Source organism: Salmo trutta, unplaced genomic scaffold, assembly GCF_901001165.1.
Source record: "Salmo trutta unplaced genomic scaffold, fSalTru1.1, whole genome shotgun sequence".
Classification (NCBI taxonomy): Eukaryota; Metazoa; Chordata; class Actinopteri; order Salmoniformes; family Salmonidae; genus Salmo; species Salmo trutta.
The window spans coordinates 1-26,012 of NW_021822873.1; the positions used below are offsets into that span (position 1 = coordinate 1).

At 42.2% G+C, this 26,012-nt stretch overlaps 1 protein-coding gene across 1 annotated transcript in view; it reads left to right on the forward strand.

Annotated features, from left to right (window-relative positions):
- The first annotated feature begins 4,707 nt into the window (after positions 1-4,707).
- Positions 4,708-26,012, forward strand: part of LOC115186225 (high affinity cAMP-specific and IBMX-insensitive 3',5'-cyclic phosphodiesterase 8B-like) — a 51,514-nt gene continuing 30,209 nt past the window's right edge. Inside the window, exons 1-10 of the mRNA XM_029745900.1 lie at positions 4,708-4,745; positions 4,898-4,954; positions 12,272-12,462; positions 20,547-20,606; positions 20,855-20,912; positions 21,344-21,432; positions 21,840-21,918; positions 22,066-22,206; positions 22,404-22,492; positions 22,668-22,749. Coding sequence (XP_029601760.1) covers positions 4,719-4,745; positions 4,898-4,954; positions 12,272-12,462; positions 20,547-20,606; positions 20,855-20,912; positions 21,344-21,432; positions 21,840-21,918; positions 22,066-22,206; positions 22,404-22,492; positions 22,668-22,749 — 873 coding nt within the window. The 5' untranslated portion in view covers positions 4,708-4,718. The remainder of the gene's footprint in view (positions 4,746-4,897; positions 4,955-12,271; positions 12,463-20,546; positions 20,607-20,854; positions 20,913-21,343; positions 21,433-21,839; positions 21,919-22,065; positions 22,207-22,403; positions 22,493-22,667; positions 22,750-26,012) is intronic.

The window sequence follows — 26,012 nt, forward strand, 5'->3', positions numbered from 1 at the left end:
TCTGTGTGATGTGTGATGTCTGTGTGATGTGTGATGTCTGTGTGATGTGTGTGATGTCTGTGTGATGTGTGATATCTGTGTGATGTGAGATGTCTGTGTGATGTCTGTGTGATGTCTGTGTGATGTGTGATGTCTGTGTGATGTGTGATGTCTGTGTGATGTGTGTGTCTGTGTGATGTGTGATGTGTGTGTCTGTGATGTCTGTGTGATGTCTGTGTGATGTATGTGATGTGTGATGTCTGTGTGATGTGTGATGTGTGTGTCTGTGATGTCTGTGTGATGTGTGATGTGTGTGTCTGTGATGTGTTATGTCTGTGTGATGTGATGTGTGTCTGTGTGATGTGTCTGTGTCTGTGTCCGTGTCTGTGTCCGTGTTTCTAAAGAGCTCTTGTACTGCAAATGTTCTAATTCCAACCTCAAAATGCATGTTGATCATTATCATCCAAACCACTCATTATTTACTCACTGCCATGAGCATCGTCATCATCTCTGATAGCCCCACACACACACACACACACACACACACACACACACACACACACACACACACACACACACACACACACACACACACACACACACACACAGTATTTCTGTGTAGCAGACAAATAATAGTGTCAGTCGAGGGGGTTCGAGGGCCCCTGGCAGGGAGCCAAGGCTGTTTTTCTCCTTCATTTCATCTCCGCTACTGTCTGTCCATCTCAAAACAAGGGATAAAGAAGTGGGTCAGTGTGCTTAGAGCAGAACCCATGAGCCGGTCACCACCAGGCCACTAATAATATAGCTGTCCTGGACCACATACACGTATGTGCACACACCCACACACACACACACACACCCACCCACACACACCCACACCCAGACACTGGTCACCCCAGTCACAGGGTCTTGTGAACAAAGACTAGAACTTCTGAGAAGCCAATTTTATGGGGGGCCCTTCTGGAAAAAGTCTACCAACTATATGAAGGCCATTAAATTAGGCCTATTATGAAATAGATGTCCTTTAAGGGGGGTTCAAAGAAATTAAGTTCAAAGACCTATACAGAAAAGCAAATCATATGTTAATTTACTGGGGTCATATGTGTCATAGAGCAGAGAGTTAGTTGTGTTTTGTGCACTGGAGCTCAGTGCTTTGGCTCCTTCTAACCATCTGGGGAGAGGTTGAGAGGTGGAAAGAAGTGTGCTTGTTGGTATTAAGCTTTAGGTGAAAGATAAACACACACTTATATTCATCAATAGGACTGCTATGGTGATAAGGGTTTGTGTCCGTGTATAGATTTTGTTTGTGTGTGTGTGTGTGTGTGATTTGGTTTTACTATCCTTGTGGGGACCAGAAGTCCTCACAAAGATATTAAAACAAGTCAAATTTGGACAAGTGGGGACATTTGTGGGGACATTTTGCCGCTCCCCGCAAAGAAAAGGCTATTTTAGGCATAGGGGTATAAGGTTAGGGTACAAATTAAGGTTAGGATTAGAATTAGGGTTATGGTTAGGAGTTGGGTTTGGGGTTAATGTTAATGTTAAGGATAGGTTAAGGGTTAGGAGTTAGGGTAAGGTTTGGGGTTAAGGTTAGGATTAGGGTTTGGGGTTAAGGTTGGGTTAGGTTAGGTTAGGGATAGGGGTTAGGTTTGGGGTTAAGGGTTAGGGTTAAGGTTAGTATAAGCGTTAGGAGTTAGGTTTAGAGTTTGGAGTTAAGGTTAGGTTAAGGGTTAGGAGTTAGGGTTAAGTTTGGGGTTAAGGTTGGGTTAGGGTTAGGAGTTAGTTTTAAAGTTTGGAGTTTAGGGTTAGGAGTTAGGGTTAGGTTTGGGGTTAAGGTTGGGTTAGGGTTAGGTTTGGGGTTAAGGTTAAGGGTTAGGGTTTGGGGTTATGGTTAGGGTTAGGAGTTAGGGAAAATAGGATTTTGAATGGGAATACATTTTTAGGTCCCCACAAGTATAGTAAAACAAACGTGTGTGTGTGCGTGCATGCGTCACGTGCGTGTGTGTGCATGTGTTTGTGTGTGCGTGTTAAAATGCCCTCACCCAGCAGTAGCAGCAGTCAGATGATTCTGTGTTTATGAGTATAACTGGTTGTTCTTTATTGGACAAGACTGTGAAAAATGACTCTGCTGTGTTTAGGGAATTAACCCTCATTGTATTCCCACTTCCTGGTTCCTCTGCTACTTCACTTCTGTGAATTACTGGTACAATTTCTAAACGTTCTTGGTCTCTAATGCTTAATTCATACCGTGGTGTCATTAGGTCTTACTACATGTTGATAAGTGTCTTGTCTCATGTAGGTGTTATCTAAGTCTGTCCAGGCCGTGCTTCCCCATGTCACATCACACTGCATGGTAAGAAGACATTGTATAATGTTACTTCCGTTATGGCTCACAGTCAGTAAGTCCCTCAGTCTGCTCATCATGATGAAGAACATGAACTGATAATGAGAGACTTTTAATCATATTAGAGTAAAATAGAGATATTCAGTGCTTCATTTCAACATGTGGTGAGAAAAAAGGACATTTTATGAACCATTTGTTAACATTGTTACAGAAGCGTATTCTCTGCTTTACAGAAGCCTGAGATATTGGTAATATATTTCTATGGAAATGGAAGGTATGGTTGGTTGGTAGCTGATACAGTATTTAGAGCAGGTAAACCCATAATGAGCAATATGTATGTAAGTTACTCACTGAGTCTCACTGCATTTGTTTTATGTTGTACAACTGAATGTTGCCCTGAATGAGAGAGATGTGTACCTGTTGATTTGACACGTTATATGTGACCTAGGTATCCCCCATTTCCCTTGACCCTGTTGTTATGCTTATGGACACACACACACACACACACACACACACACACACACACACACACACACACACACACAGGTAGATGGTACTCTTGTGTTCTCTGTTACAGTATGTACCTGGCCTCTTCTACATTCAGGACAGACGGACGGACAGACGGATAATGTGACAGGCAGGCAGGCAGGCAGGCAGGCAGGCAGGTAGGCAGACAGGCAGACAGACAGACAGACAGACAGGTCTCAGCTACCAGGTGGTCTGATGAAAGGCTAGAAGAGAATTTGAAGTGGAAAGGATGCAAGTGTTTTTTGTTTTTGTGTGAGAGAGTGTGTGTGCACGTGTCGTGTACTGTATATGTATGTGTGCTAAGGGGTTAGCTAATGTATCTGAGAGCTTTCAGCTTTTCATAGTCTTTTATCTGAGCCAGAGCTGCAGCATACACAGACACACACACACACACACACACAGACACACACACACACACACACACACACACACACAGCACTGTGGAAGAACATAGGCCAGTGTTAGCTTTGGTGCATACTGAGAGGGAAAATGATTGCACACTACACGAAAAGAGAGAGGTAAAATAAAATAGGACAGGAATGAGAGAGAGAGAGAGAGAGAGAGAGAGAGAGAGAGAGAGAGAGAGAGAGAGAGAGAGAGATTTTAAAAAGAGAGAGGTCGTAGAGAGTTTTATGCTCTAAGCCGTCACTGCTTCAGGCTCTCTATACACCCATCTATGCCCCTCCGTCCTGCTACACCTACATAGTTCAGGGACCAGAGGAGGCACAGAGATGGGGACAGGGACAGACATGGGGACGGGCACAGAGACGGGGACATTGACGGGCACAGAGAAGGGGACAGGGACAGAGATGGGCACAGAGAAGGGGACAGGGACAGAGATGGGCACAGAGAAGGGGACATGGACAGAGATGGGCACAGAGAAGGGGACATGGACAGAGATGGGCACAGAGAAGGGGACAGGGACAGAGATGGGCACAGAGAAGGGGACATGGACAGAGATGGGCACAGAGAAGGGGACATGGACAGAGATGGGCACAGAGAAGGGGACAGGGACAGAGATGGGCACAGAGAAGGGGACAGGGACAGAGATGGGGACAGAGACAGAAACCTAATGAGCTCATTGTTGGTAATAATCACCATACAACATAGGCCATACATCAGTTCCTAACTAACGTCCAACAAACACAAACAACCCCTCATCCATCTGATGTGACCGCAGCAAACCAGAGCTGGCCTCACTCAACTCTGGAAGGGGGGCCAAGAGGGACAATTAACTCACAGCTAGTGAGTCATTGAGCTGTGACGATGATGACATAAGCAGTTAATGCCTGATGTCCAAAGAGGCACAGAGACAGATATGGGTCGTTTTGACATACTGCATATGTAGAGACTTGTCAACTTGATCATATTGGGTGAGGTATTGGTGTGAGATGTCATTGCCTGTGATGTGATGTACTGTACATGTCATTTTTGAAGCTGTGTTAACTTCAGTCTATCAACAGTGTTAGTACTGCTCCTCCACAAGGCATTACTCACATACACCTGTCTGTCTGCATCCAGCCAGCACAGCCCTTAATACTCTGGAAATAGGCTTGTAATGGACCTGCTCTTGCTGCGTCGCTAATACTTTGTGTGCGTGTGTGTGTGTGTGTGTGTCTGCGTGTGGAACGTCCTAAGCCGCTCCGTTAGTCAACAGTTCAGTAGCCAGAAATCCTTCCTGCGAGGTGATACAGTAACAGGGTTCAGTAAGCTAAAGAAGGTTTTCCCAGGAGTCTTTTACTGAGCAATACCTGCCTATGGACTTACCTACAGAATGGAGTATTAATTAGTTGACACCATCAGAGAGAGAGAGAAAGAGAGAGAGAGAGGAGGAAAAGCAATAGCGAGAGAGAGGTGCAGGGCATGAATGGTACTCGAAGGAGAGGGTAAAATGGTAAGCAGTGCTCTGTTTCTCTGTTTTCTACATTTCAGTTTTTACTTCTGCTCTCTCTTTGTTTACTCTTGGTATTCATTGTTTTGTTTTGTTTGAACATGAGCTCATTCTCTCTCTCTCTCTCTCTCTCTCTCTCCCTGTTTGTGTTCCAGGTATCAGCCACAGAAGAGTGTATAGGACCTATGAGACTGACCCAAGAACCAATTCAGGTAAAACTGCACTCTACATTGTATTTCTCCTGGTAACAGCATGCTCCAGTTTAGTGCTCACTGTCTGTCAATTATCAGGAGCCTGCTGTATTCTGTTGTGCATTCAGTGAAGTTACATGTTCAGGGGTAGAGCCCATCATGGGCAGTTTCTCTCTTCTTCAAGCTACAAGAGGCATTGGAGTGGTGGCCATTTTGATTGGCACGGAACAGGATGTGATTAGAAAGCCTAATCAGAGTAATTTGCTATAATGACTTTTGGGGCCTGTAAATTTGAATTTAAATTTCAGTCGTTTGGCATGCTGTTGCGCAGAGCTGCTTACAACCAGTCATTGTTAGTGTTCATAATCCCAGAATAAAACAAATGCATAAAACAAGCAGACCTGGATTCAAATAATGTTTCTTTCACATACATTTCGTATTAAGTTTTCAGATATTTTTTTTATATGAAAACACAAGTAGTTGAATATTGGAATGTATTTAGAAATACGCTTTGAAAGTATTGGCATGTATATGAAAATACTCAAATACAATCCTATGCATTTAATAACCCAGGTATTTGAAATAATTTTTGAAATAAGTAGTTGAAAATACTTTGAAATAGTAGGCTATTTATAGGAAATGATTTGAAAATACTTCCAATAGAAGTAGTTGATTCCGACCACATTATTTGAAAATACTGAAATATACAGAAAATAAGCATTTAAATAACACATAATCAAATACATATATTTTAAGCCAGGTCTGTAAACAAGTCCCACTAGGCACCCATTGGTTAAATCAACGGTGAAATAGACATTGAATTGTCGTCTGTGCCTAGTGGAGTATCTCTATCTACATAAAATGTGACTGTGTCTGTATCTCTATGGGATGTGATTTAGCTGTATCTGAATGGGATGTGATCTATCATTGCATGATGTTTTTAAGGACACACCACATGACACAACATGGCATAAGGACAGCGCATTTATATAACACTTTGAACCTAATAGAAGTGTGTGGGTGGAGGTTCTAGTGTCCGGGCCTTGTGTAGAGAGCTGAGACAGGTTTTAGTTGTACAGGGACCAGCTGCTAGCTGGGGTTAATGATGTGGTTGGGGCATGTGTGTCCTATGGATTGGCATTAAGGCAGTGTGAGCCTTTTAGAAGGCCAGATTAGCTCCCAGGCTCCTTCCACTGTTGTGTAACTAAGGAAAGGGAGAGTTAGTTACTCAAGGTCAGGGGTGTGATCTGTTTGTTGTGGAACAGTTCATCTAGACATACGTCTCTGTCTTTTGCCTTCTCTGTCATTGCACTTGATTGAGAAATGGAATAGTCCCAAAAGTGCAAACCTCACCCATCATCTGGTCGGCTTAATCAAACTCTCGAAGTATTTGAAAGAAAAGTCATACTGAAATGCTCTACCCCGCATCCATTCCTCTTTATTGTGCCAAATAAAACCTCATCCAAACCTCATCCATCCCTACAGCCTTCATTCAAACCTCATATCCAGCCCTCGTCCATTCTTCTTTATCAGGCTGTGTAAGGGAGGCCACATACAGCCCTCAACACACGCTCCATAAAAACATTGAACTACTCTCCTAAAGCAGTAGAGCGCACACACACAGACACACACTTTACTGTACTCCCTCCTCCCTTTATAACTCACTCCCATTAGAACAGACAGAGAAAAAGAGAGAGAAAAGAGAGATGAAAAGAGGAAGAGAAAAACGCTCTGGAAGAGAGAGTTCCATGCTAAAAGTTTCCTCCTGACGTTGACCATTTCCTCAGAGCCCTGGAAAGACTCTGTAGCTCCAAATCTCTGGCTCCTTCATTTCTGCACACTGTCACAGTACTTCGCCTATATCAGAGAAATGATTTACCAGAGGGCTCAGAGGGTGTACTGTAGTTGACTATAGGCTATATAAGACAGTAGACCGGCGTTTCCCTAACCATTGGTCGCAACACCATACGGGGTTGCCTTATTTGAAAATGGGATCAGGAGAGAATCTCTGAAAAAAATGACAATAATTGCGCTTGGCTCATTGAACCGGGGTTACATCAGTAACCTCCAATAGCCCGTAGATGTGGTTGTAATAAACAGTGGTTTCTGTTTCATTCCTACAAATGTGGCTCTTTTGAATGGTTCAACTTTTTACTGCTGTGGGTTAAATCAGGGTCACACAGAGTGTTTCTTGGGAGTCTTAAACAAATCTACTTTGAAACAAAAGTATACACCTCACATACATGGTTATGGGCTTAAAAAGAAGACACCTGTACCATGTCAGATATACAGTTGAAATGTACTTTGAGTTTGTATCCCAATATTACACTTTATATACTGTACATCACAGAAGAGTGAAATATAATAAAACCGTTTGACATATAAACACCAGATTTTCAGCGTACATTTAATTAAAAAAAAAAAAGAATTATGAAATGATGAAAAATATGAATAACATTCCACCCATGAGGCCACTAGGTAATTTGACTGCAAAAAAGGGCTACGCTACAACATATTATTACCCCATCACTAAAAAGATAACACTCAGGAACACGTGTCTCTTCTGTTTCCCTCTACAATGACCACAAGCTGTTCAAGACTCATTAGAACAGAGTGGACAGGACCAGCCACTAAATCAGAGGGGGAGAAGAACATCATCAATGATGACACTGAAGATCATACAAAATGATTGCCTGATGATCTTCTGAATTTCCCAATACCTTTCTGATGCATTTCAGTTACTTCAAACCATACTTCCTTCAGATTGAATACTGTCAAACGTACTGTCAGGCTGATTTGTAATAGACTGTCATAGCCCCAAAGTAAACATTGGCCTTTGATTACATCACTCTTTTTACATGGTGGGGTCGCACATTTTTAAAATGAAAATCGAGTCGTGGGCCGACACATTTGGGAACCCTGCAGTAGTTATCTTTGGACTAGGAATTTAACAAACCATATCGAGAAACGTGTGTAACTCTGTGTTGTTGTATGTGTCCAACTGCTTGGCTTTATCTTGGACAGGTCGCAGTTGTAAATGACAACTTGTTCTCAACTTGCCGACCTGGTTAAATAAAGGTGAAATAAATAAATAAAAACACAGCCACCACTTGAAAACACAGGAGAAGCATTTACATTGTGTTTTGGAGGTGAGGAGTAAACCATGCCTATTAGGAATGATCCATTGATCCATCCATCAGATTGATGACTTGGAAAGGAGATGAAGGAGACATAGTAGGTCTCTAATAAGTAGGATCTTCATTTGAGCCAGTTTGCTACAGTAGGAAAATAATCCTGCAGCAACAGGAAATGTGAATTATTGTGTGGATTATAATTAATGGACATTTTTGTATGGGTTGATGCATTTTTCATAAGGGAAAATCAAATCTGAAATTTCAAAGTGGAAATTACAAACTTCAGAAGCCTTTTTAAATGAAGCAACAGGGTGATCAAATTAAGATCCTACATCTGTACTAAACTGGAAGTATGTCTCCTGCACACTGTATGCCTTGGTTCTACAGCAAGAGGAGTCACACTAACAAGACTTGGTCTAAAGCCAGTCAGCTAGATGTTGCCAACCACTCTCTCTCTCTCTCTCCAGGAGCCTCAGCCTTCTGTCTGTCCGTTGCGTATGTTCATCCCTCTATCTGTCTGTCTGGCCAAGGGTGTGCAGAGATGGAGGCTTAATCTCTGAACTGTGATTGGCTGAGTCAACGTGGTAGAGCAGTTAGGAGTAGAGGCCCATCTCTCTGCTTGTCCTGCCCTGAGTGTAACAGTGTATAACAGTGTCCTCTGTAGCTTAGTTGATAGAGAGCAGGCCGCTAGGTTCGACTCAAGGTAAAGTCCATAAGTAAAATGTATACATGCATGACTGTAAGTCGCTTAGGGTAAAAGCTTCTGCTAAATGACATATAAACTCAGCAAAAAAAGAAACGTCCCTTTTTCAGGACTCTGTCTTTCAAAGATAATTTGTAAAAATCCAAATAACTTCACAGATCTTCATTGTAAAGGGTTTAAACACTGTTTCCCATGCTTGTTCAATGAACCATAAACAATTAATGAACATGCACATGTGGAACGGTCATTAAGACGCTAACAGCTTACAGCTAAGCATCAACCTCTCCTTCCTTCTATCCCTCCCTTACGCTCTCCCCTCCCCCATAATCGAAAACATTCCCTTTAAGTGAGATTTATTTTTTTAATCATTCCTCTCCCTTACTGAACGGTTTGTCCTGTCTGAACTAGTTTAATTTGGTTTAACTAGTTTCATTAGGCAATTAAGGTCACAGTTATGAAAACTTAGGACACTAAAGAAGCCTTTCTACTGACTCTGAAAAACACCAAAAGAAAGATGCCCAGGGTCCCTGCTCATCTGCGGGAACGTGCCTTAGGCATTCTGCAAGGAGGCATGAGGACTGCAGATATGGCCAGGGCAATAAATTGCAATGTCCGTACTGTGAGACGCCTAAGACAGCGCTACAGGGAGACAGGACGGACGGCTGATCATCCTCGCAGTGGCAGACCACGTGTAACAACACCTGCACAGGATCGGTACATCTGAACATCACACCTGTGGGACAGGTACAGGATAGCAACAACAACTGCCCGAGTTGCACCAGGAACGGACAATCCCTCCATCAGTGCTCAGACTGTCCAGAATAGGCTGAGAGAGGCTGGACTGAGGGCTTGTAGGCCTGTTGTAAGGCAGGTCCTCACCAGACATCACCGGCAACAACGTCGCCTATGGGCACAAACCCACCGTCGCTGGACCAGACAGGACTGGCAAAAAGTGTTCTTCTCTGACGAGTCGCAGTTTTGTCTCACAAGGGGTGATGGTTAATTTCGTGTTTATCGTTGAAAGAATGAGCGTTACACCGAGGCCTGTACTCTGGAGCGGGATCGATTTGGAGGTGGAGGGTCCGTCATGGTCTGGGGCGGTATGTCACAGCATCATCGGACTGAGCTTGTTGTCATTGCAGGCAATCTCAACGCTGTGCGTTACAGGGAAGACATCCTCATGTGGTACCCTTCCTGCAGGCTCATCCTGACATGACCCTCAAGCATGACAATGCCATCAGCCATATTGCTCATTCTGTGCGTGATTTCCTGCAAGACAGGAATGTCAGTGTTCTGCCATGGCCAGCGAAGAGCCCGGATCTCAATCCCATTGAGTACATCTGGGACCTGTTGGATCGGAGGGTGAGGGCTAGGGCCATTCCCCCCCCAGAAATGTCTGGGATCATGCAGGTTCCTTGGTGGAAGAGTGGGGTAACATCTCACAGCAAGAACTGGCAAATCTGGTGCATTCCATGAGGAGGAGATGCACTCCAGTAATTAATGCAGCTGGTGGCCACACCAGATACTGACTGTTACTTTTGATTTTGACCCCCCTTTTTTCAGGGACACATTATTCTATTTCTGTTAGTCACGTCAGTGGAACTTGTTCAGTTTGTCTCAGTTGTTGTATCTTGTTATGTTCATGCAAATATTTACACATGTTAAGTTTGCTGAAAATAAATGCAGTTGACAGTGAGAGAACATTTCTTTTTTTGCTGAGTTTATTATTATTATATGTAAACCACTTAGGGAAACCACTGTGACTAATCAATATTATGTGGTTGTACATACACACTACTTAGCACTTGTATGATAAAGGTCCTCTTGAACCACATCCACTTTGGAGGCAGTGGGATCAGGTATGTCATATACTGTATGTGCCTGTGTTGCCAAGCGTGCAACACACACAGAGCCATGCGTACGTGTGGCGACCCCTGTCTGGCCCGTGTGCGGGTGCAGGGCGGGTCGGCATCAGATCGGTGTGTGTGTGTGTGTGTGTGGAATGTCACACGGCAGCTCCATGGTTACACAGAGCAGGACCATGGTTCCACAGCCCAGGTCGGGATCAAACGGTGTAGACCTTTCACAGCCTCCTACCAATGCCAGCTTCTTGTTCTCCCGCTCTCATCTTCCTTTCGTCTCCTCCATCCTTTGCTCCCTTCTTTTCTTCATGCCCCTGCCAGTCTGTCCTGTCAGCAGCCGCGCATGACTGGCGAGACGGCTCCCTTTAATCCCTTCTCCTCTCTTCTTGCTCTCCCTGTCTCTGTTTCTCTTTATATATCTATGAGCTGTGTAAACAAGTCCATCCATTCTTCTCTCTTGTCTCTTACTGCTCTTCTAAGTATAGGTAAAGCTTCCATACAAGATGAAGACCAACAGGTTGGTGTATATAGTACAGGCCAGACACCTGTTGGTGTGAAATACAGCTCTCATCAATCATCAATAACTATCATCTACCTGGCTCCTGGATACTCTTCTTAAGGAACAATAGCAGGCTTTCATTGGACGAGGAAATTCCTGGGAAAGGGTGTGAAGCTGTGTCAATGAACTATTAAGTGCTGTACCATATATCAGCACTTAACAAGCACTGATAAGCTTATTAGTCTACCGGTCCTGGCTTCATGTTTGTATAATCAGCAATGTTTTGTCAGCGAGCTACCTTTTGTGTCTCTCTCTCTCTCTCTCTCTCTCTCTCTCTCTCTCTCTCTCTCTCTCTCATATATTTCAATTTCAATTCAAGGCCTTTATTGACATGGGAAACATATGTTAACATTGCCAAAGCAAGTGAAATAGATAATAAACAAAAGTAAAATGAACAGTAAACATTACACTCACAGAAGTTCCAAAAGAATAGAGACATTTCAAATGTCATATTATGTCTATATGCAGTGTTGTAACGATGTGCAAATAGTTAAAGTACAAAAGGGAAAATAAATAAACATAAATATGGATTGTATTTACAATGGTCACAAATCTTGCTGCTGTGTTGGCACACTGTGGTATTTCACCCAGTAGATATGGGAGTTTATCAAAATTGGGTTTGTTTTCTAATTATTTGTGGTCTGTGTAATCTGAGGGAAATATGTGTCTCTAATATGGTCATACATTGGGCAGGAGGTTAGGAAGTGCAGCTCAGTTTCCACCTCATATTGTGGTGGAAACTTGAGAGCCAGGTCTGCCTACGGCGGCCTCTCTCAATAGCAAGGCTATGCTCACTGAGTCTGTACATAGTCAAAGCTTTCCTTAAGTTTGGGTCAGTCACAGTGGTCAGGTATTTTGTGTACTCTCTGTTTAGGGTCAAATAACATTCTCGTTTACTCCATTTTTTTTTTGTTAATTCTTTCCAATGTGTCAAGTAGATATCTTTTTGTTTTCTCATTTGGTTTGGTCTAATTGTGTTGCTGTCCTGGGGCTCTGTGGGGTCTGTGTTTTTCAGAGCCCCAGGACCAGCTTGCTTAGGGGACTCTTCTCCAGGTTCATCTCTCTCTCTCTCCATCCCAGGTCCTGCTGGTGTTTGCGAAGGAGGATGGTCAGAGCGATGCCTTCTGGTGGGCGTGTGACCGGGCGGGTTTCAGGTGTAACATTGCCCGAACGCCCGAGTCCGCCGTCGAATGTTTCCTGGACAAGAGCCACGAGATCGTTGTCATTGATGGACGCCACTCACAATACTTTGAGGCAGAGGCTGTCTGCCGGTGAGCTCAAACTGTTTGTCTGTCTGTCTGTCTGAGACGATGGTAATACAAACTGTCTGTCTGTCTGTCTGTCTGTCTGTCTGTCTGTCTGTCTGTCTGAGATGATGGTAATACAAACTGTCTGTCTGTCTGTCTGTCTGTCTGTCTGTCTGTCTGTCTGTCTGTCTGTCTGTCTGTCTGTCTGTCTGTCTGTCTGTCTGAGATGATGGTAATACAAACTGTCACACAGTTACCAAGACATTCCTGGATGAAAATGATTCTACAGAATGTATCATGCCTCTGTAGGTCTAACTGTTTGATGTACTGTAAGTGAGATTCCGGCTCAATATAAGTCATTTAATGCTTAATCAACTCAATTGTTCTATTATTGTGGCCCTGGTGGCACAAAGTAATCAAAGGTCTGACTTCACAGAGAGGCTTGAGAAAATGATCACAACGGGGGACCAGCGTGTGTGTGTTTAAGGGGAAGGGGGGTGTATTTGATCTCCATCAGCTAGGATTTGACAATGGTTAATCAAATCTCCACATTTTTATCTCAATTTTGCATGCCTTCTCAAACAGCTGCAACTGTATATGCATTCGTAAATCAAGTCCTTTCTTGAGTTTGGCTCAGGGATGGAACAACTGTTCAGCATCTGAGCTTATGGTTGTTTGTGGGGGAAAGGGGTTGAGTGGTGTTTGTGTGTGTGTGTATCCCACATCTGTTGCTGATTTTAGGGACAATATAGGATGAAACACAATAAGATAACAATCCTTTGCGTGAACTGCCTACGTTATTACGCATATTATTTGTTAATTATGGAAATGAAGATACGCAGGATTTAAAAAATATAGTACCAGTCAAAGTTTGGACACACCTACTCATTGAAGGGTTTTTCTTTATTTTTACTATTTCTACGTAGTAGAATAATAGTGAAGACATCAAAACTATGAAATAACACATGGAATCATGTAGTAATCAAAAAAGTAGCCAACCTTTGCCTTGATTACAGCTTTGCACACTCTTGGCATTCCAATGAGGCATGAGGCATGCTTTTCCAATAGTCTTGAAGGAGTTCCCACATATGCTGAGCACTTGTTGGCTGCTTTTCCTTCACTCTGCGGTCTAACTCATCCCAAACCATCTCAATTGGGTTGAGATCGGGGGATTGTGGAGGCCAGGTCATTTGATGCAGCACCATCACTCTCCTTATCGGTCAAATATCCCTTAGGAGGTGTGTTTTGGGTCATTGTCATTTTGAAAAACAAATGATAGTCCCACTAAACACAAACCAGATGGGATGACGTGGCGTATCGCTGCAGAAAGCTGTGGTAGCCATTAGAGGTCGACCGATTATGATTTTTCAACACCGGTACCGATTATTGGATGACCAAAAAAGGCCGATGCCGATTATTGGGGGGCTGAAAACCGCCGCTACCGATTATTGGAGGGCCAAAAACCGCCGATACCGATTAATCAGCCGCTTTTTTAAATGTTTTATTATTATTTATTTGTAATACTGACAATTACAACAATACTGAATGAACACTTATTTTAACTTAATATAATACATCAATAAAATCAATTTATCCTCAAATAAATAATGAAACATGTTCAATTTGGTTTATATAATGTGTTGGAGAAAAAGTGTTGGAGAAGAAAGTAAAAGTGCAATATGTGCCATGTAAGAAAGCTAACGTTTAAGTTCCTTGTTCAGAACATGAGAACATATGAAAGCTGGTGGTTCCTTTTAACATGAGTCTTCAATATTCCCAGGTAAGAAGTTTTAGTTTGTAGTTATTATAGGAATTATAGGACTATTTCTCTCTATACGATTTGTATTTCATATACCTTTGACTATTGGATGTTCTTATAGGCACTTTAGTATTGCCAGTGTAACAGTATAGCTTCCGTCCCTCTCCTCGCTCCTACCTGGGCTCGAACCAGGAACACATCGACAACAGCCACCCTCGAAGCAGCGTTACCCATGCAGAGCAAGGGGAACAACTACTCCAATTCTCAGAGCGAGTGACGTTTGAAACGCTATTAGCGCGCACCCGGCTAACTAGCTAGCCATTTCACATCGGTTACACCAGCCTAATCTTGGGAGTTGATAGGCTTGAAGTCATAAACAGCACAATGCTTGAAGAACAGCGAAGAGCTGCTGGCAAAACCCACAAAATTGCTGTTTGAATGAATGCTTACGAGCCTGCTGCTGCCTACCACCGCTCAGTCAGACTGCTCTATCAAATCATAGACTTAATTATAATATAATAAACACACAGAAATACGAGCCTTAGGTCATTAATATGGTCGAATCCGGAAACTATCATCTCAAAAACACAACGTTTTTCCTTTCAGTAAAATACGGAACCGTTCCGTATTTCATGTAACGGGTGGCATCCCTAAGTCTAAATATTGCTGTTACATTGCACAACCTTCAATGTTATGTCATAATTACATAAAATTCTGGCAAATTAGTTCGCAACGAGCCAGGCGGCCCAAACTGTTGCATATACCCTGACTCTGCGTGCAATGAACGCAAGAGAAGTGACACAATTTCACCTGGTTAATATTGCCTGCTAACCTGGATTTCTTTTAGCTAAATATGCAGGTTTAAAAATATATACTTCTGTGTATTGATTTTAAGAAAGGCATTGATGTTTATGGTTAGGTACAGTCGTGCAACGATTGTGCTTTTTTCGCAAATGCGCTTTAGTTAAATCATCCCCCGTTTGGCAAAGTCGGCTGTCTTTGTTAGGAAGAAATAGTCTTCACAGTTCGCAACGAGCCAGGCGGCCCAAACTGCTGCATATACCCTGACTCTGTTTGCAAGAGAAGTGACACATTTTCCCTAGTTAAAAGAAATTCATGTTAGCAGGCAATATTAACTAAATATGCAGGTTTAAAAATATATACTTGTGTACTGATTTTAAGAAAGGCATTGATGTTTATGGTTGGAGCAACGTGTACCTAAGCGATTATATGCAACGCAGGACAGGCTAGATAAACTAGTAATATCATCAACCATGTGTAGTTAACTAGTGATTTATGATTGATTAATTGATTGTTTTTTATAAGATAAGTTTAATGCTAGCTAGCAACTTGGCTTGCATTCGCGTAACAAGCAGGCTCCTCGTGGAGTGCAATGTAAAGCAGGTGGTTAGAGCGTTGGACTTGTTAACCAACCGTAAGGTTGCAAGATTGAATCCCTGAGCTGACAAGGTAAAAATTTGTCGTTCTGCCCCTGAACAAAGCAGTTAACCCACCGTTCCTAGTCCGTCATTGAAAATAAGAATGTGTTCTTAACTGACTTGCCTAGTTAAATAAAGGTGTAAAAAAAAAAAAACGGCCAAATCGGTGTCCAAAAATGCCGATTTCCGATTGTTATGAAAACTTGAAATCGGCCCTAATTAATCGGCCATTCCCTAATCGCTCGACCATAATATGGACTTGGTCTTTTACCAAATAGGGTTATCTTCTGTATACCACCACTACCTTTTCACAACACAACTGATTGGCTCAAAACGCATTAAGAAGTAAAGAAATTAACAAATTAACTTTTAACATGGCACACCTGTTAATTGAAATGCATTCCAGGTGACTACCTCATGAAGCTGGTTTAGAGAATGCCAAGAGTGTGCAAAGCTGTCATCAAGGCAAAGGGTGTCAACTTTTTTGGTTACTACATGTTTCCATGTGTGTTATTTAATAGTTTTGATGTCTTCACAATTATTCTACAATGTAGAAAATAGTAAAAATTAAGAAAACCCTTGAATGAGTAGGTGTGTCCAAACTTTTGAGTGGTACTGTATATAAATATATATTTACAGAAATATGTGGGGGATTGGAAATGATGCAGACTACATTGATGGAAGCTACAATATTAAAGCTGATCTACCCCCCCTCCAAAAAATATATATAATAATAATAATAATAATAATCAATTGGCCTAGCTAGTTTCCCTACTTATAAGGACAAATTGAGTTACTTAACTTTCTCCACTTTCCAATCAGTCACTTCATTATTTATAGGTTAGTGTTAGAGGTCTGTATTAGTCGGATGCTACTTTCCACATCACGCACTGTTGAGCTTTTGTGTGTGTGTGTGTGTATCGGGGGCACCCATGACTTGTTTTTAGGACATATTGGATTGAGTCTTTGTTTTAATAACTGCCCAACACACACATGGCCTCCCTCCCTCCCTCCCCCGCTCCATCCTTCACCTAACAGCTGTTGAACCCTTTAAAGAACCCTTGTTGGTTCCAGATAGAAGCGTTTTGGTTCCACGTAGAACTATTTTGGGTTCCTTGTAGAACCCTTTCCATAGAGGGTTCTACATGGAACCCAAAAGAGTTCTACCTGGAACCAAATAGTGTTCTTCCATGGGGACAGGCAAATAAACCTTTTGGAATCCTTTTTTCTAAGAGTGTAGTGGGGCTGGTTTTTTTCATTCAAGTTCCACATTATTTTTGGCTTCTCTAGTTACCTGCTGGTGTTTATGTATACATCTGTGTCTAGTAGACTTTCTACAGGCATAGTGCTAGTATCCTCTGATTTCTACTTTTACTCTTATGTACCAGCCACTAACAAGCCTGCTATATATGGCCTTGGCGCCTGCAGCATACCCTCTCCCTGCTATTCTACTTAAATACATTCAAAGCTTAAACTGTCCTAATGATCCCACCCAGTATTTATCATGTGGCCAGACCATCATATGCTTCTTCATATAGTATCTAGTGATTTATGAGTTATTGGTCATGCATGGTAATATTTTCCCAGAAGCAGAGAGAGAGAGAAAGTCGCTTTCTCTCTTCTCAATAAAGACCCATCATATGTCGCTGTCTGTCTGTTGCGCTCTCTCTCTCTCTCTCTCCTTCCTTCCCTCCCTCCCTGTCTCATGCCAGCCAAGAGGCTTTTGCCGTCACTCACAGGGATGCTGGCCCATGTTGACTCCAATGCTTCCCACAGTTGTGTCCTTTGGCTGGATGTCCTTTGGGTGTTGGACCATTCTTGATATACACAGGAAACTGTTGAGCGTGAAAATCCCAGCAGCGCTGCAGTTCTTGACACAAACTGGTGCGCCTGGCACCTACTACCATACCCCGTTCAAAGGCACTTACATTTTTTGTCTTGCCCATTCACCCTCTGAATGACACACATACACAATCCATGTCTCAGTTGTCTCAAGACTTAAAAATCCTTCTTTAACATGTCTCCTCCCCTTCATCTACACTGATTGAAGTGGATTTAATATCAATAAGGGATCATAGCTTTCACCTGGATTCATCTAGTCAGTCTATGTCATGGAAAGAGACAGTGTTCATGTTTTGAATACTCAGTGAATATATAAGTCTGTAACGTCTATGTTTTAAATGTATAGAAATTGTAAAGTATTTTTGCCTGTAATGTCTTTTTCGTTAGGAAGACTGTTACCATTGGCATCAGACTAATGGGGATCCTAATAAAAATCATAAATTAAATCGTAAATCTCTCAATCTTTCCCCTCTCTCTCCCTTTTCTCTCCCTCTCTCCTTCCCTCTCTTGCTCCCCCTCTCTTTCTCTCTCTCTCCCTCACTCTTTCTCCCTCGCTCTCTCCTTCTCTCTCCCTTTCTCTCTCTCTCTCCTTCTCTCTCTCTCTCTCGCTCCCTCTCTCTCCTTCTCTCTCTCTCTCGCTCCCTCTCTCTCCTTCCCTCTCTCTCTCGCTCCCTCTCTTTCTCTCCTTCCTTCTCTCTCTCTCTCTCTCTCTCTCCTTCCCTCTCTCTTCTTCCCTCTCTCTCTCCTTCCCTCTCTCTCTCCTTCCCTCTCTCTCTTTCCCTCTCTCTCTTTCCCTCTCTCTCTCTGTCCCTCTCTCTCTCCCCCTCTCTCTCTTCCTCTCTCTCCTTCTTTCTCTACTTCTCTCCCCCCTCCCTGCTTCCCATCTTTCTCCAGTACAGTGTGTCCATGGTGAGCCTGTGTAAAGTAGAGAAATGTTCTCTCCTCTCATATGCCAATGACATCACTCCTTCACTGCCCACATGTTTAGACTGGCACTCATTCGAAAGCCACCTTTCATGTTGTGTGTGTGTGTCAAATGAAACTATCAAGTCAAACTCAATCACACATTACTGTCAAACCTGCCTCATGAGCTAGGGAGTTTTTAAGGTAAAGCACAAAAGCACTTCAAGTCCTCATATGTGGTCAAAAACATATACAGAGCCTTCAGAAAGTATTCACACCCCTTGACTTTTTCCACATTTTGTTTTGTTACAACCTGAGATGTTGTGTCACTGATCTACACACAATACACCATAATGTCGAAGTGGAATTATGTTTTTAGAAATGTTTACAAATGAATTAAAAATGAAAAGCTAAAATGCCTTGAGTCAATAAGTATTCAACCCTTTTGCTATGGCAAGTCACATAATAAGTTGCATGGACTCACTCTGTGTGCAATAATAGTGTTTAACATTATTTTTTAATGACTACCTCATCTCTGTACCCCACACATACAATTAGGTCTGAGCAGTGAATTTCAAGCACAGATTCAAGTGCAAAGACCAGGGAGGTTTTCCAATGTTTTGAAAAGGACACTTATTGGTAGATGGGTAAAAAAAAAACAGACATTGAACATCTCTTTGAGCATCCTGCAGTTATTAATTACACTTTGGATGGTGTATCAAAACAACCAATCACTACAAAGATACAGGCACCCTTCCTAACTCACTTGCCAGAGAGGAAGGAAACCACTCAGGGATTTCACCATGAGGCCAATGGTGATTTTCAGATAACTGAGGATGGATCAACAACATTGTAGTTAATCCACAATACTAACATAAATGACAGAGTGAAAAGAAGGAAGCCTGTACAGAATAAAAAACAAGTAAAGGCATCCTGTTTTCAATAAGGCACTAAACTAATACTACAAAATATTTGGCTGTCACGATTCCCACCGACGGTTGCGCCCCCTCCTGCTCGGGTGGCGCTCGGCAGTCGTCGTCACCGGCCTATTAGCTACCACTGATTCCCTTTTTGGTTTTCCCTTCTTTTTGGTTTTGTGCACCTGTGTTTAGTTTGGGTAATTAGCGGGGCTATTTATGTTAGCTGGTCCGCTTCCGTGTTGTGCGGGATTATTTCTATTGTGACGGCTCATGTTCGTGTCGGCGCTATTTTACGCCGTGTGTGTTTTCTCCCCTGTGTTTGGGAGTATTTGTTTGATGAGTGAGTGTAAATTAAATACGCCACTACCCTGTGCTCGCTGCTTCCTGTGCCTCATTCCTTCACCACGACTGCCAATCTGTTACAGTGGCAGAGAAATTAACTTTTTGTCCTGAATACAAAAGCATTTTATTTGGGGCAAATCCAACACAACACACTGAGTACCACTCTTCATATTTTCAAGTATGGTGGTGGCTTAATCATGTTATGGGTATGCTTGTCATTGGCAAAGACTAGGGAGTCTTTTAAGATAAAAAGAAATGGAATAGAGCTAAGCACAGACAAAATCCTAGAGGAAAACTTGGTTCAGTCTGCTTTCCAACAGACACTGGGAGATGAATTCTCCTTTCACCAGAACAATTACCTAAAACATAAGGCCAAATATACACTGGAGTTGCTTTCCAAGATGTCATTGAATGTTCCTGAGTGTCCTAGTTACAGTTTTGACATAAATCAGCTTGAAAATCTATGGCAAGACATAAAAATGGATGTCTAGCAATGATCAACCACCAACTTGACAGCACTTGAAGAATAATGGGCAAGTGTTGTACAATCCAGGTGTGCCAGGAAGACTCACAGCTGTAATCATAGCCAAAGTCTCAGGGGGTTGAATACTTATCTAATCAAGATATATTAGTGTTTTATTTTCCATAAATGTTGAAAAAAAGTTTTCTTCCACTTTGCCATTACAGAGTATTTTGTATAGATCGTTGACAAAGAAATACAATTAAATCCATTTTAATCTCACGTTGTAACACAACAAAATGTGGAAAAAGTCAAGGGGTGTGAATACTTTCTGAAGGCACTGTATTTGATAATGCTGTTCTCACCACCTGCGGGATTTTGAATGCTTCTTTTTATCAACCTGTTATATTGTGATGTGTTTTTCTATTGTGTTGTTGATCCAGGTTGATCCGTGCCACAAAGCCGTCAGAACACACAGTCGTTCTAGCCATTGTGCCACAGACGTAAGTATACATCGGAATTGATTGATGGCGTTTATTTGCCCTTCAAGAGGATTTTTTTCCCGCAACTCACAACTCGAGTTACATACACAAACACCAAACAACAGTAAACAAACACATATGTTTCCTCACTGATGATGATAATAACATACACGTGTGTGTATTCTATAATGATATGTGGTGTATATCTTATGTGGGCTGATGATGATAATGTCATAGTGTGTGGTGTTTATGCTGTTCTTTCTCTATAGGCCTTTAGATCAGGAGGAGCCGTCTGTTCGTCCGCTCCTCTGCGCCGGATTCAGCAGAGTATGTACTCTTCTCCTTATATGTTCCCTTCTTCCTCCTTATATGTTCTCTATGTACTATAGGGGGAAAAGAGGACATGCCTTTATATGGCATAACATCTGCCACCACCAACTCCTCTGTGACTCTGTAAAGTGAACTCAGCCAGGCAACTTAAAACACTCAGCATGCTATCCTATCATCCATCTGCTGAATCAGTCAGTCAGCTGGCTCATCTTCTAAACACATGCAGTGTTCACCTACTGTACTGTACTGTACTGTACTGTACTGTACTGTACTGTACTGTACAGCAGGTCACAGTTCTCATCACGTGCCCTACCTCCAAGCTTTGTAGGGTGAAAGGCCTCAGAGCCCAGGCAGAGATCACATCCGCAGACTACACACTGTACAGTACACTATGTTGCTCATGTTTCTCTCTCTCTATCTCTGGTCAGAGGTATGTGGAGAACATTAGTGTCTCTGCCTGCTATAACGAATTGCTCCAGATAGAACATGGAGAGGTGCGCTGCCAGTTCAAACTCAGGTACATTGGTCCTCACACACACACACACACACACACACACACACACACACACACACACACACACACACACACACGTTAAGTTCTTCAATCCTCGTATCCTCATTTTCCATTCAAAATCCTATTTTCCCTAACACCTAACCCTAACCCTAATTCTAACCCTAACACTAATTGTAACCCTAACCCTAAACCTAACCCTTAAGATTCAAATAGCCATTGTCCTCATGGGGACTTAGGAAATATCCCTAGGAGAGAGAACTTTCCTTGTTTTACTATCCTTGTTGGGATTTTAGGTCCCCACAAGGATAGAAGAACCAACCCACACACGCAGACACACACACACACACACACAAATACACACACACACACACAGTATGATTTAACAGATATACCTCTCTTCTCCCCCTCAGGGCATGTAACTCAGTCTTCACTGCTCTGGACCACTGTCAGGAGGCTGTGGAGATCACCAGTGAAGACCATGTGATACAGGTACACAAACACACACAAACACAAAGTCATTCAGCCACACTGAAACACAATGTATCTCTTGACATTTCTGTGTTGTTTAAGTATTCTGTGAAATCAACAAACATGAAAAACAAATCATTCTTATCCATCTCGCTCCCTCGCCCCCAGTACGTGAACCCAGCGTTTGAGCACATGATGGGATACCATAAAGGAGAGTTAATAGGGAAAGAGCTGACCGAACTCCCCAAGAGTGACAAGAACCGAGCAGATCTTCTAGACACCATCAACACCTGCATCAAGAAAGGAAAGGTGAGCTTCTGACACTGAGCCACAGTGGAGGTGAGAGATCCTGAGAAAGTCCCAAAATCTCAACACCTGCTTGAAGACCATCCATCCATTCTTTATAGATGTGTAATGTTTTCTGTACAGTTGTCTGCCTGTCATTTCTTCGTTGTATGAATGTTATATTGTTGTCTGACTGTATGTTCCGACTATGTTGTCTCTAGGAGTGGCAGGGGATCTACTACGCCAGGAGGAAGTCAGGTGACAGCATACAGCAGCACGTCAAGATTACGCCTGTGATTGGCCAGGGAGGGTAAGTCACTGACATCACTTCCTCTATAAGGGGCCACACATCTTAACTTTATTGCACTGGGGACTGGCAGGCTATTGTATGGTCTTCCACCTTGGATTGATAACTGCTTGTGCAACTGGTAGTTACACAAAGATGGTTCCCAATCTAGTATGCTTTGCTTTCCATCTCTTTACAGTAAAATCCGCCATTTTGTCTCCATCAAGAGGCCCCACAGTGACAACAACAAACAGGTGAGCAGGCATGGAAGTTATTTTTATGTTTCATGTAATGAGAGCAGTCATGGTGGTCTTAATGATTGATAGTTACATGATTTATTCTTCAACTGTACTTACATAAGATAAATGAATACCCTGTCAATCAAAAAACATTTGTTGTTTTCCCCTTTTTGTCCTGTCAAGTATCACATAACTCCAGTATGATGTAACTCGTATGGCCTCAAGGTGTTGTTGATCAATGGCAGCTCTATGCTGTATGGAAGACATGTGGTGTCTGCTTTGTTTGCCAGAATTGTAGCTTCATGGTAAATATGTGGCCTCAAGTGGTTCAGAGACAGCCCTGTGCTAGCCATGGGAAGACCACTTGTCTTCTACTGTATGATGAATAGCCATACAAGACCTTTTATTTCATGTACAGTATGTTCCGTGCTGAAAAAAACCTAGCATAGACCAGCCTAAATTTCAAGCTGGCCCATGCTGGTCCATGATGGTCTATGCTGTTCAAACTGATTGGACCAGCATGGTCTAGCTGGTTAGGCTGGCCGACCAGCTGGTCAAGCTGGTGATGCTGGTGACCAGTTCATGCTGGTATGTTGGTGACAGGTTTATGCTGGTGATGCTGGTATGCTGTTATGCTGGTGACCAGTTTATGCTGGTGATGCTGTTATGCTGGTGACCAGTTTATGCTGGTGATGCTGTTATGCTGGTGACCAGTTTATGCTGGTGATGCTGTTATGCTGGTGACCAGTTTATGCTGGTGATGCTGTTATGCTGGTGGCCAGTTTATGCTGGTGATGCTGTTATGCTGGTGACCGGTTTATGCTGGTGATGCTGTTATGCTGGTGACCAGTTTATGCTGGTGATGCTGTTATGCTGGTGACCAGTTTATGCTGGTGATGCTGTTATGCTGGTGACCAGTTTATGCTGGTGATGCTGGTATTTTGGTGACCAGATTACGCTGGTGATGCTGATATGCTGGCGACCAAGCTGGTCCATGCTGGTCCATGCTGGTCTATGCTGGTCCATGCTGGTCTATGCTGGTCCAGAATGGTCTAGCTCAGGGGTCTTCAACCATTTCTTGCCCAGGGACCCCCTCCCAGGCAAACAGGCGACCCAGGGACCCCCTCCCAGGCAAACAGGCAACCCAGGGACCCCCTCCCAGGCAAACAGGCGACCCAGGGACCCCACATCATACGTTAGCAAAAAAATACACTGTCTTGTCTTATCATCAGGTGAATGATAATGGCAAGGAGAAGTAATCAACATTTGAACATGAATAGATTTGGTAGATCGTTTTTCATTATTTTGACCTCCCCACATTATAATTGGAAGAGGAAGTGTAAATTCTAACATAACCTATTAGCTAGAAAGTTAACTCCAAACACATTTTTGAGAAGAGCAGCTGTTTAGCTGGTAAACAAAAGTTAGCCATGTGTTGGCAAAAATGTATGTCCAAGTCAAGAAAGCTCAACCGCACTGGTAGCCTATTCACAGGTGATTTTTCAAAGTCTATGTGAGATACTCCAGTGAGTGTAATTTGCTCAATATTAGGAGTTGTGAAATAACGTTGACGTCATTAGAAATAAGATATTCTCATATTTTCTACTGTATTATATTATATATTCATTATAAAACACTTCTTTATATATATATTTCTGCGGACCACCTGCAGTACTAGGCTCCGCGGACACCTTGTTGAATACCCCTGGTCAAGCTGGTCATCCAAGCCCATATATATATATATATATATATATATATATATATATATATATATATATATATATATAAACTCAGCAAAAAAATAAAGGTCCCTTTTTCAGGACCCTGTCTTTCAAAGATAATTTGTAAAAATCCAAATAACTTCACAGATCTTCATTGTAAAGGGTTTAACCTGTTAGGGCTAGGTGGCAGTATTTACACGGCCGGATAAAAAACGTAACCGATTTAATCTGGTTACTACTCCTACCCAGTAACTAGAATATGCATATAATTATTGGCTTTGGATAGAAAACACCCTAAAGTTTCTAAAACTGTTTGAATGGTGTCTGTGAGTATAACAGAACTCATATGGCAGGCAAAAACCTGAGAAGATTCCTTAAAGGAAGTGCCCTCTCTGACAAGATCTTGTTCTTCTTGTCTCTGTTTATTGAAGACTGAGGATCTTTGCTGTAACGTGACACTTCCTACGGCTCCCATAGGCTCTCAGAGCCTGGGAAAAAGCTGAATGATGTCATTCCAGCCCCAGGCTGAAACACATTTGCGCTTTTGGCAAGTGGCCGATAAGAGGATAATGGGCTTAGGCGCGTGCACGAGTCGATCCCGTGCTTTATTTTCTTTCGTCTATTTACCTAAACGCAGATTCCCGGTCGGAATATTATCGCTTTTTTACGAGAAAAATTGCATAAAAATTGATTTTAAACAGCGGTTGACATGCTTCGAAGTACGGTAATGGAATATTTAGATTTTTTTTGTCACGAAATGCGCCGTGCTCGTAACCCTTATTTACTTAGAATATTGCAAAATGTGCTTTCACCAAAAAGCTATTTTAAAATCGGACATATCGAGTGCATAGAGGAGTTCTGTATCTATAATTCTTAAAATAATTGTTATGCTTTTTGTGAACGTTTATCGTTAGTAATTTAGTAAATTGTTAGTAAATTCGCGGAAGTTTGCGGGGGGTATGCTAGTTCTGAACGTCACATGCTAATGTAAAAAGCTGGTTTTTGATATAAATATGAACTTGATTGAACAAAACATGCATGTATTGTATAACATAATGTCCTAGGTGTGTCATCTGATGAAGATCATCAAAGGTTAGGGCTGCATTTAGCTGTCTTCTGGGTTTTTGTGACATTATATGCTAGCTTGAAAAATGGGTGTCTGATTATTTCTGGCTGGGTACTCTGCTGACATAATCTAATGTTTTGCTTTCGTTGTAAAGCCTTTTTGAAATCGGACAGTGTGGTTAGATTAACGAGAGTCTTGTCTTTAAAATGGTGTAAAATAGTCATATGTTTGAGAAATTGAAGTAATAGCATTTCTAAGGTATTTGAATAACGCGCCACAAGATTCCACTGGCTGTTACGTAGGTGGGACGATTTGGTGCCACCTACCCTAGAGAGGTTAAACACTGTTTCCCTTGCTTGTTCAATGAACCATAAACAATTAATGAACAAGCACATGTGGAATGGTCGTTAAGACACTAACAGCTTACAGACGGTAGGCAATTAAGGTCACAGTTATGAAAACTTAGGACACTAAAGAGGCCTTTCTACTGACTCTGAAAATCACCAAAAGAAAGATGC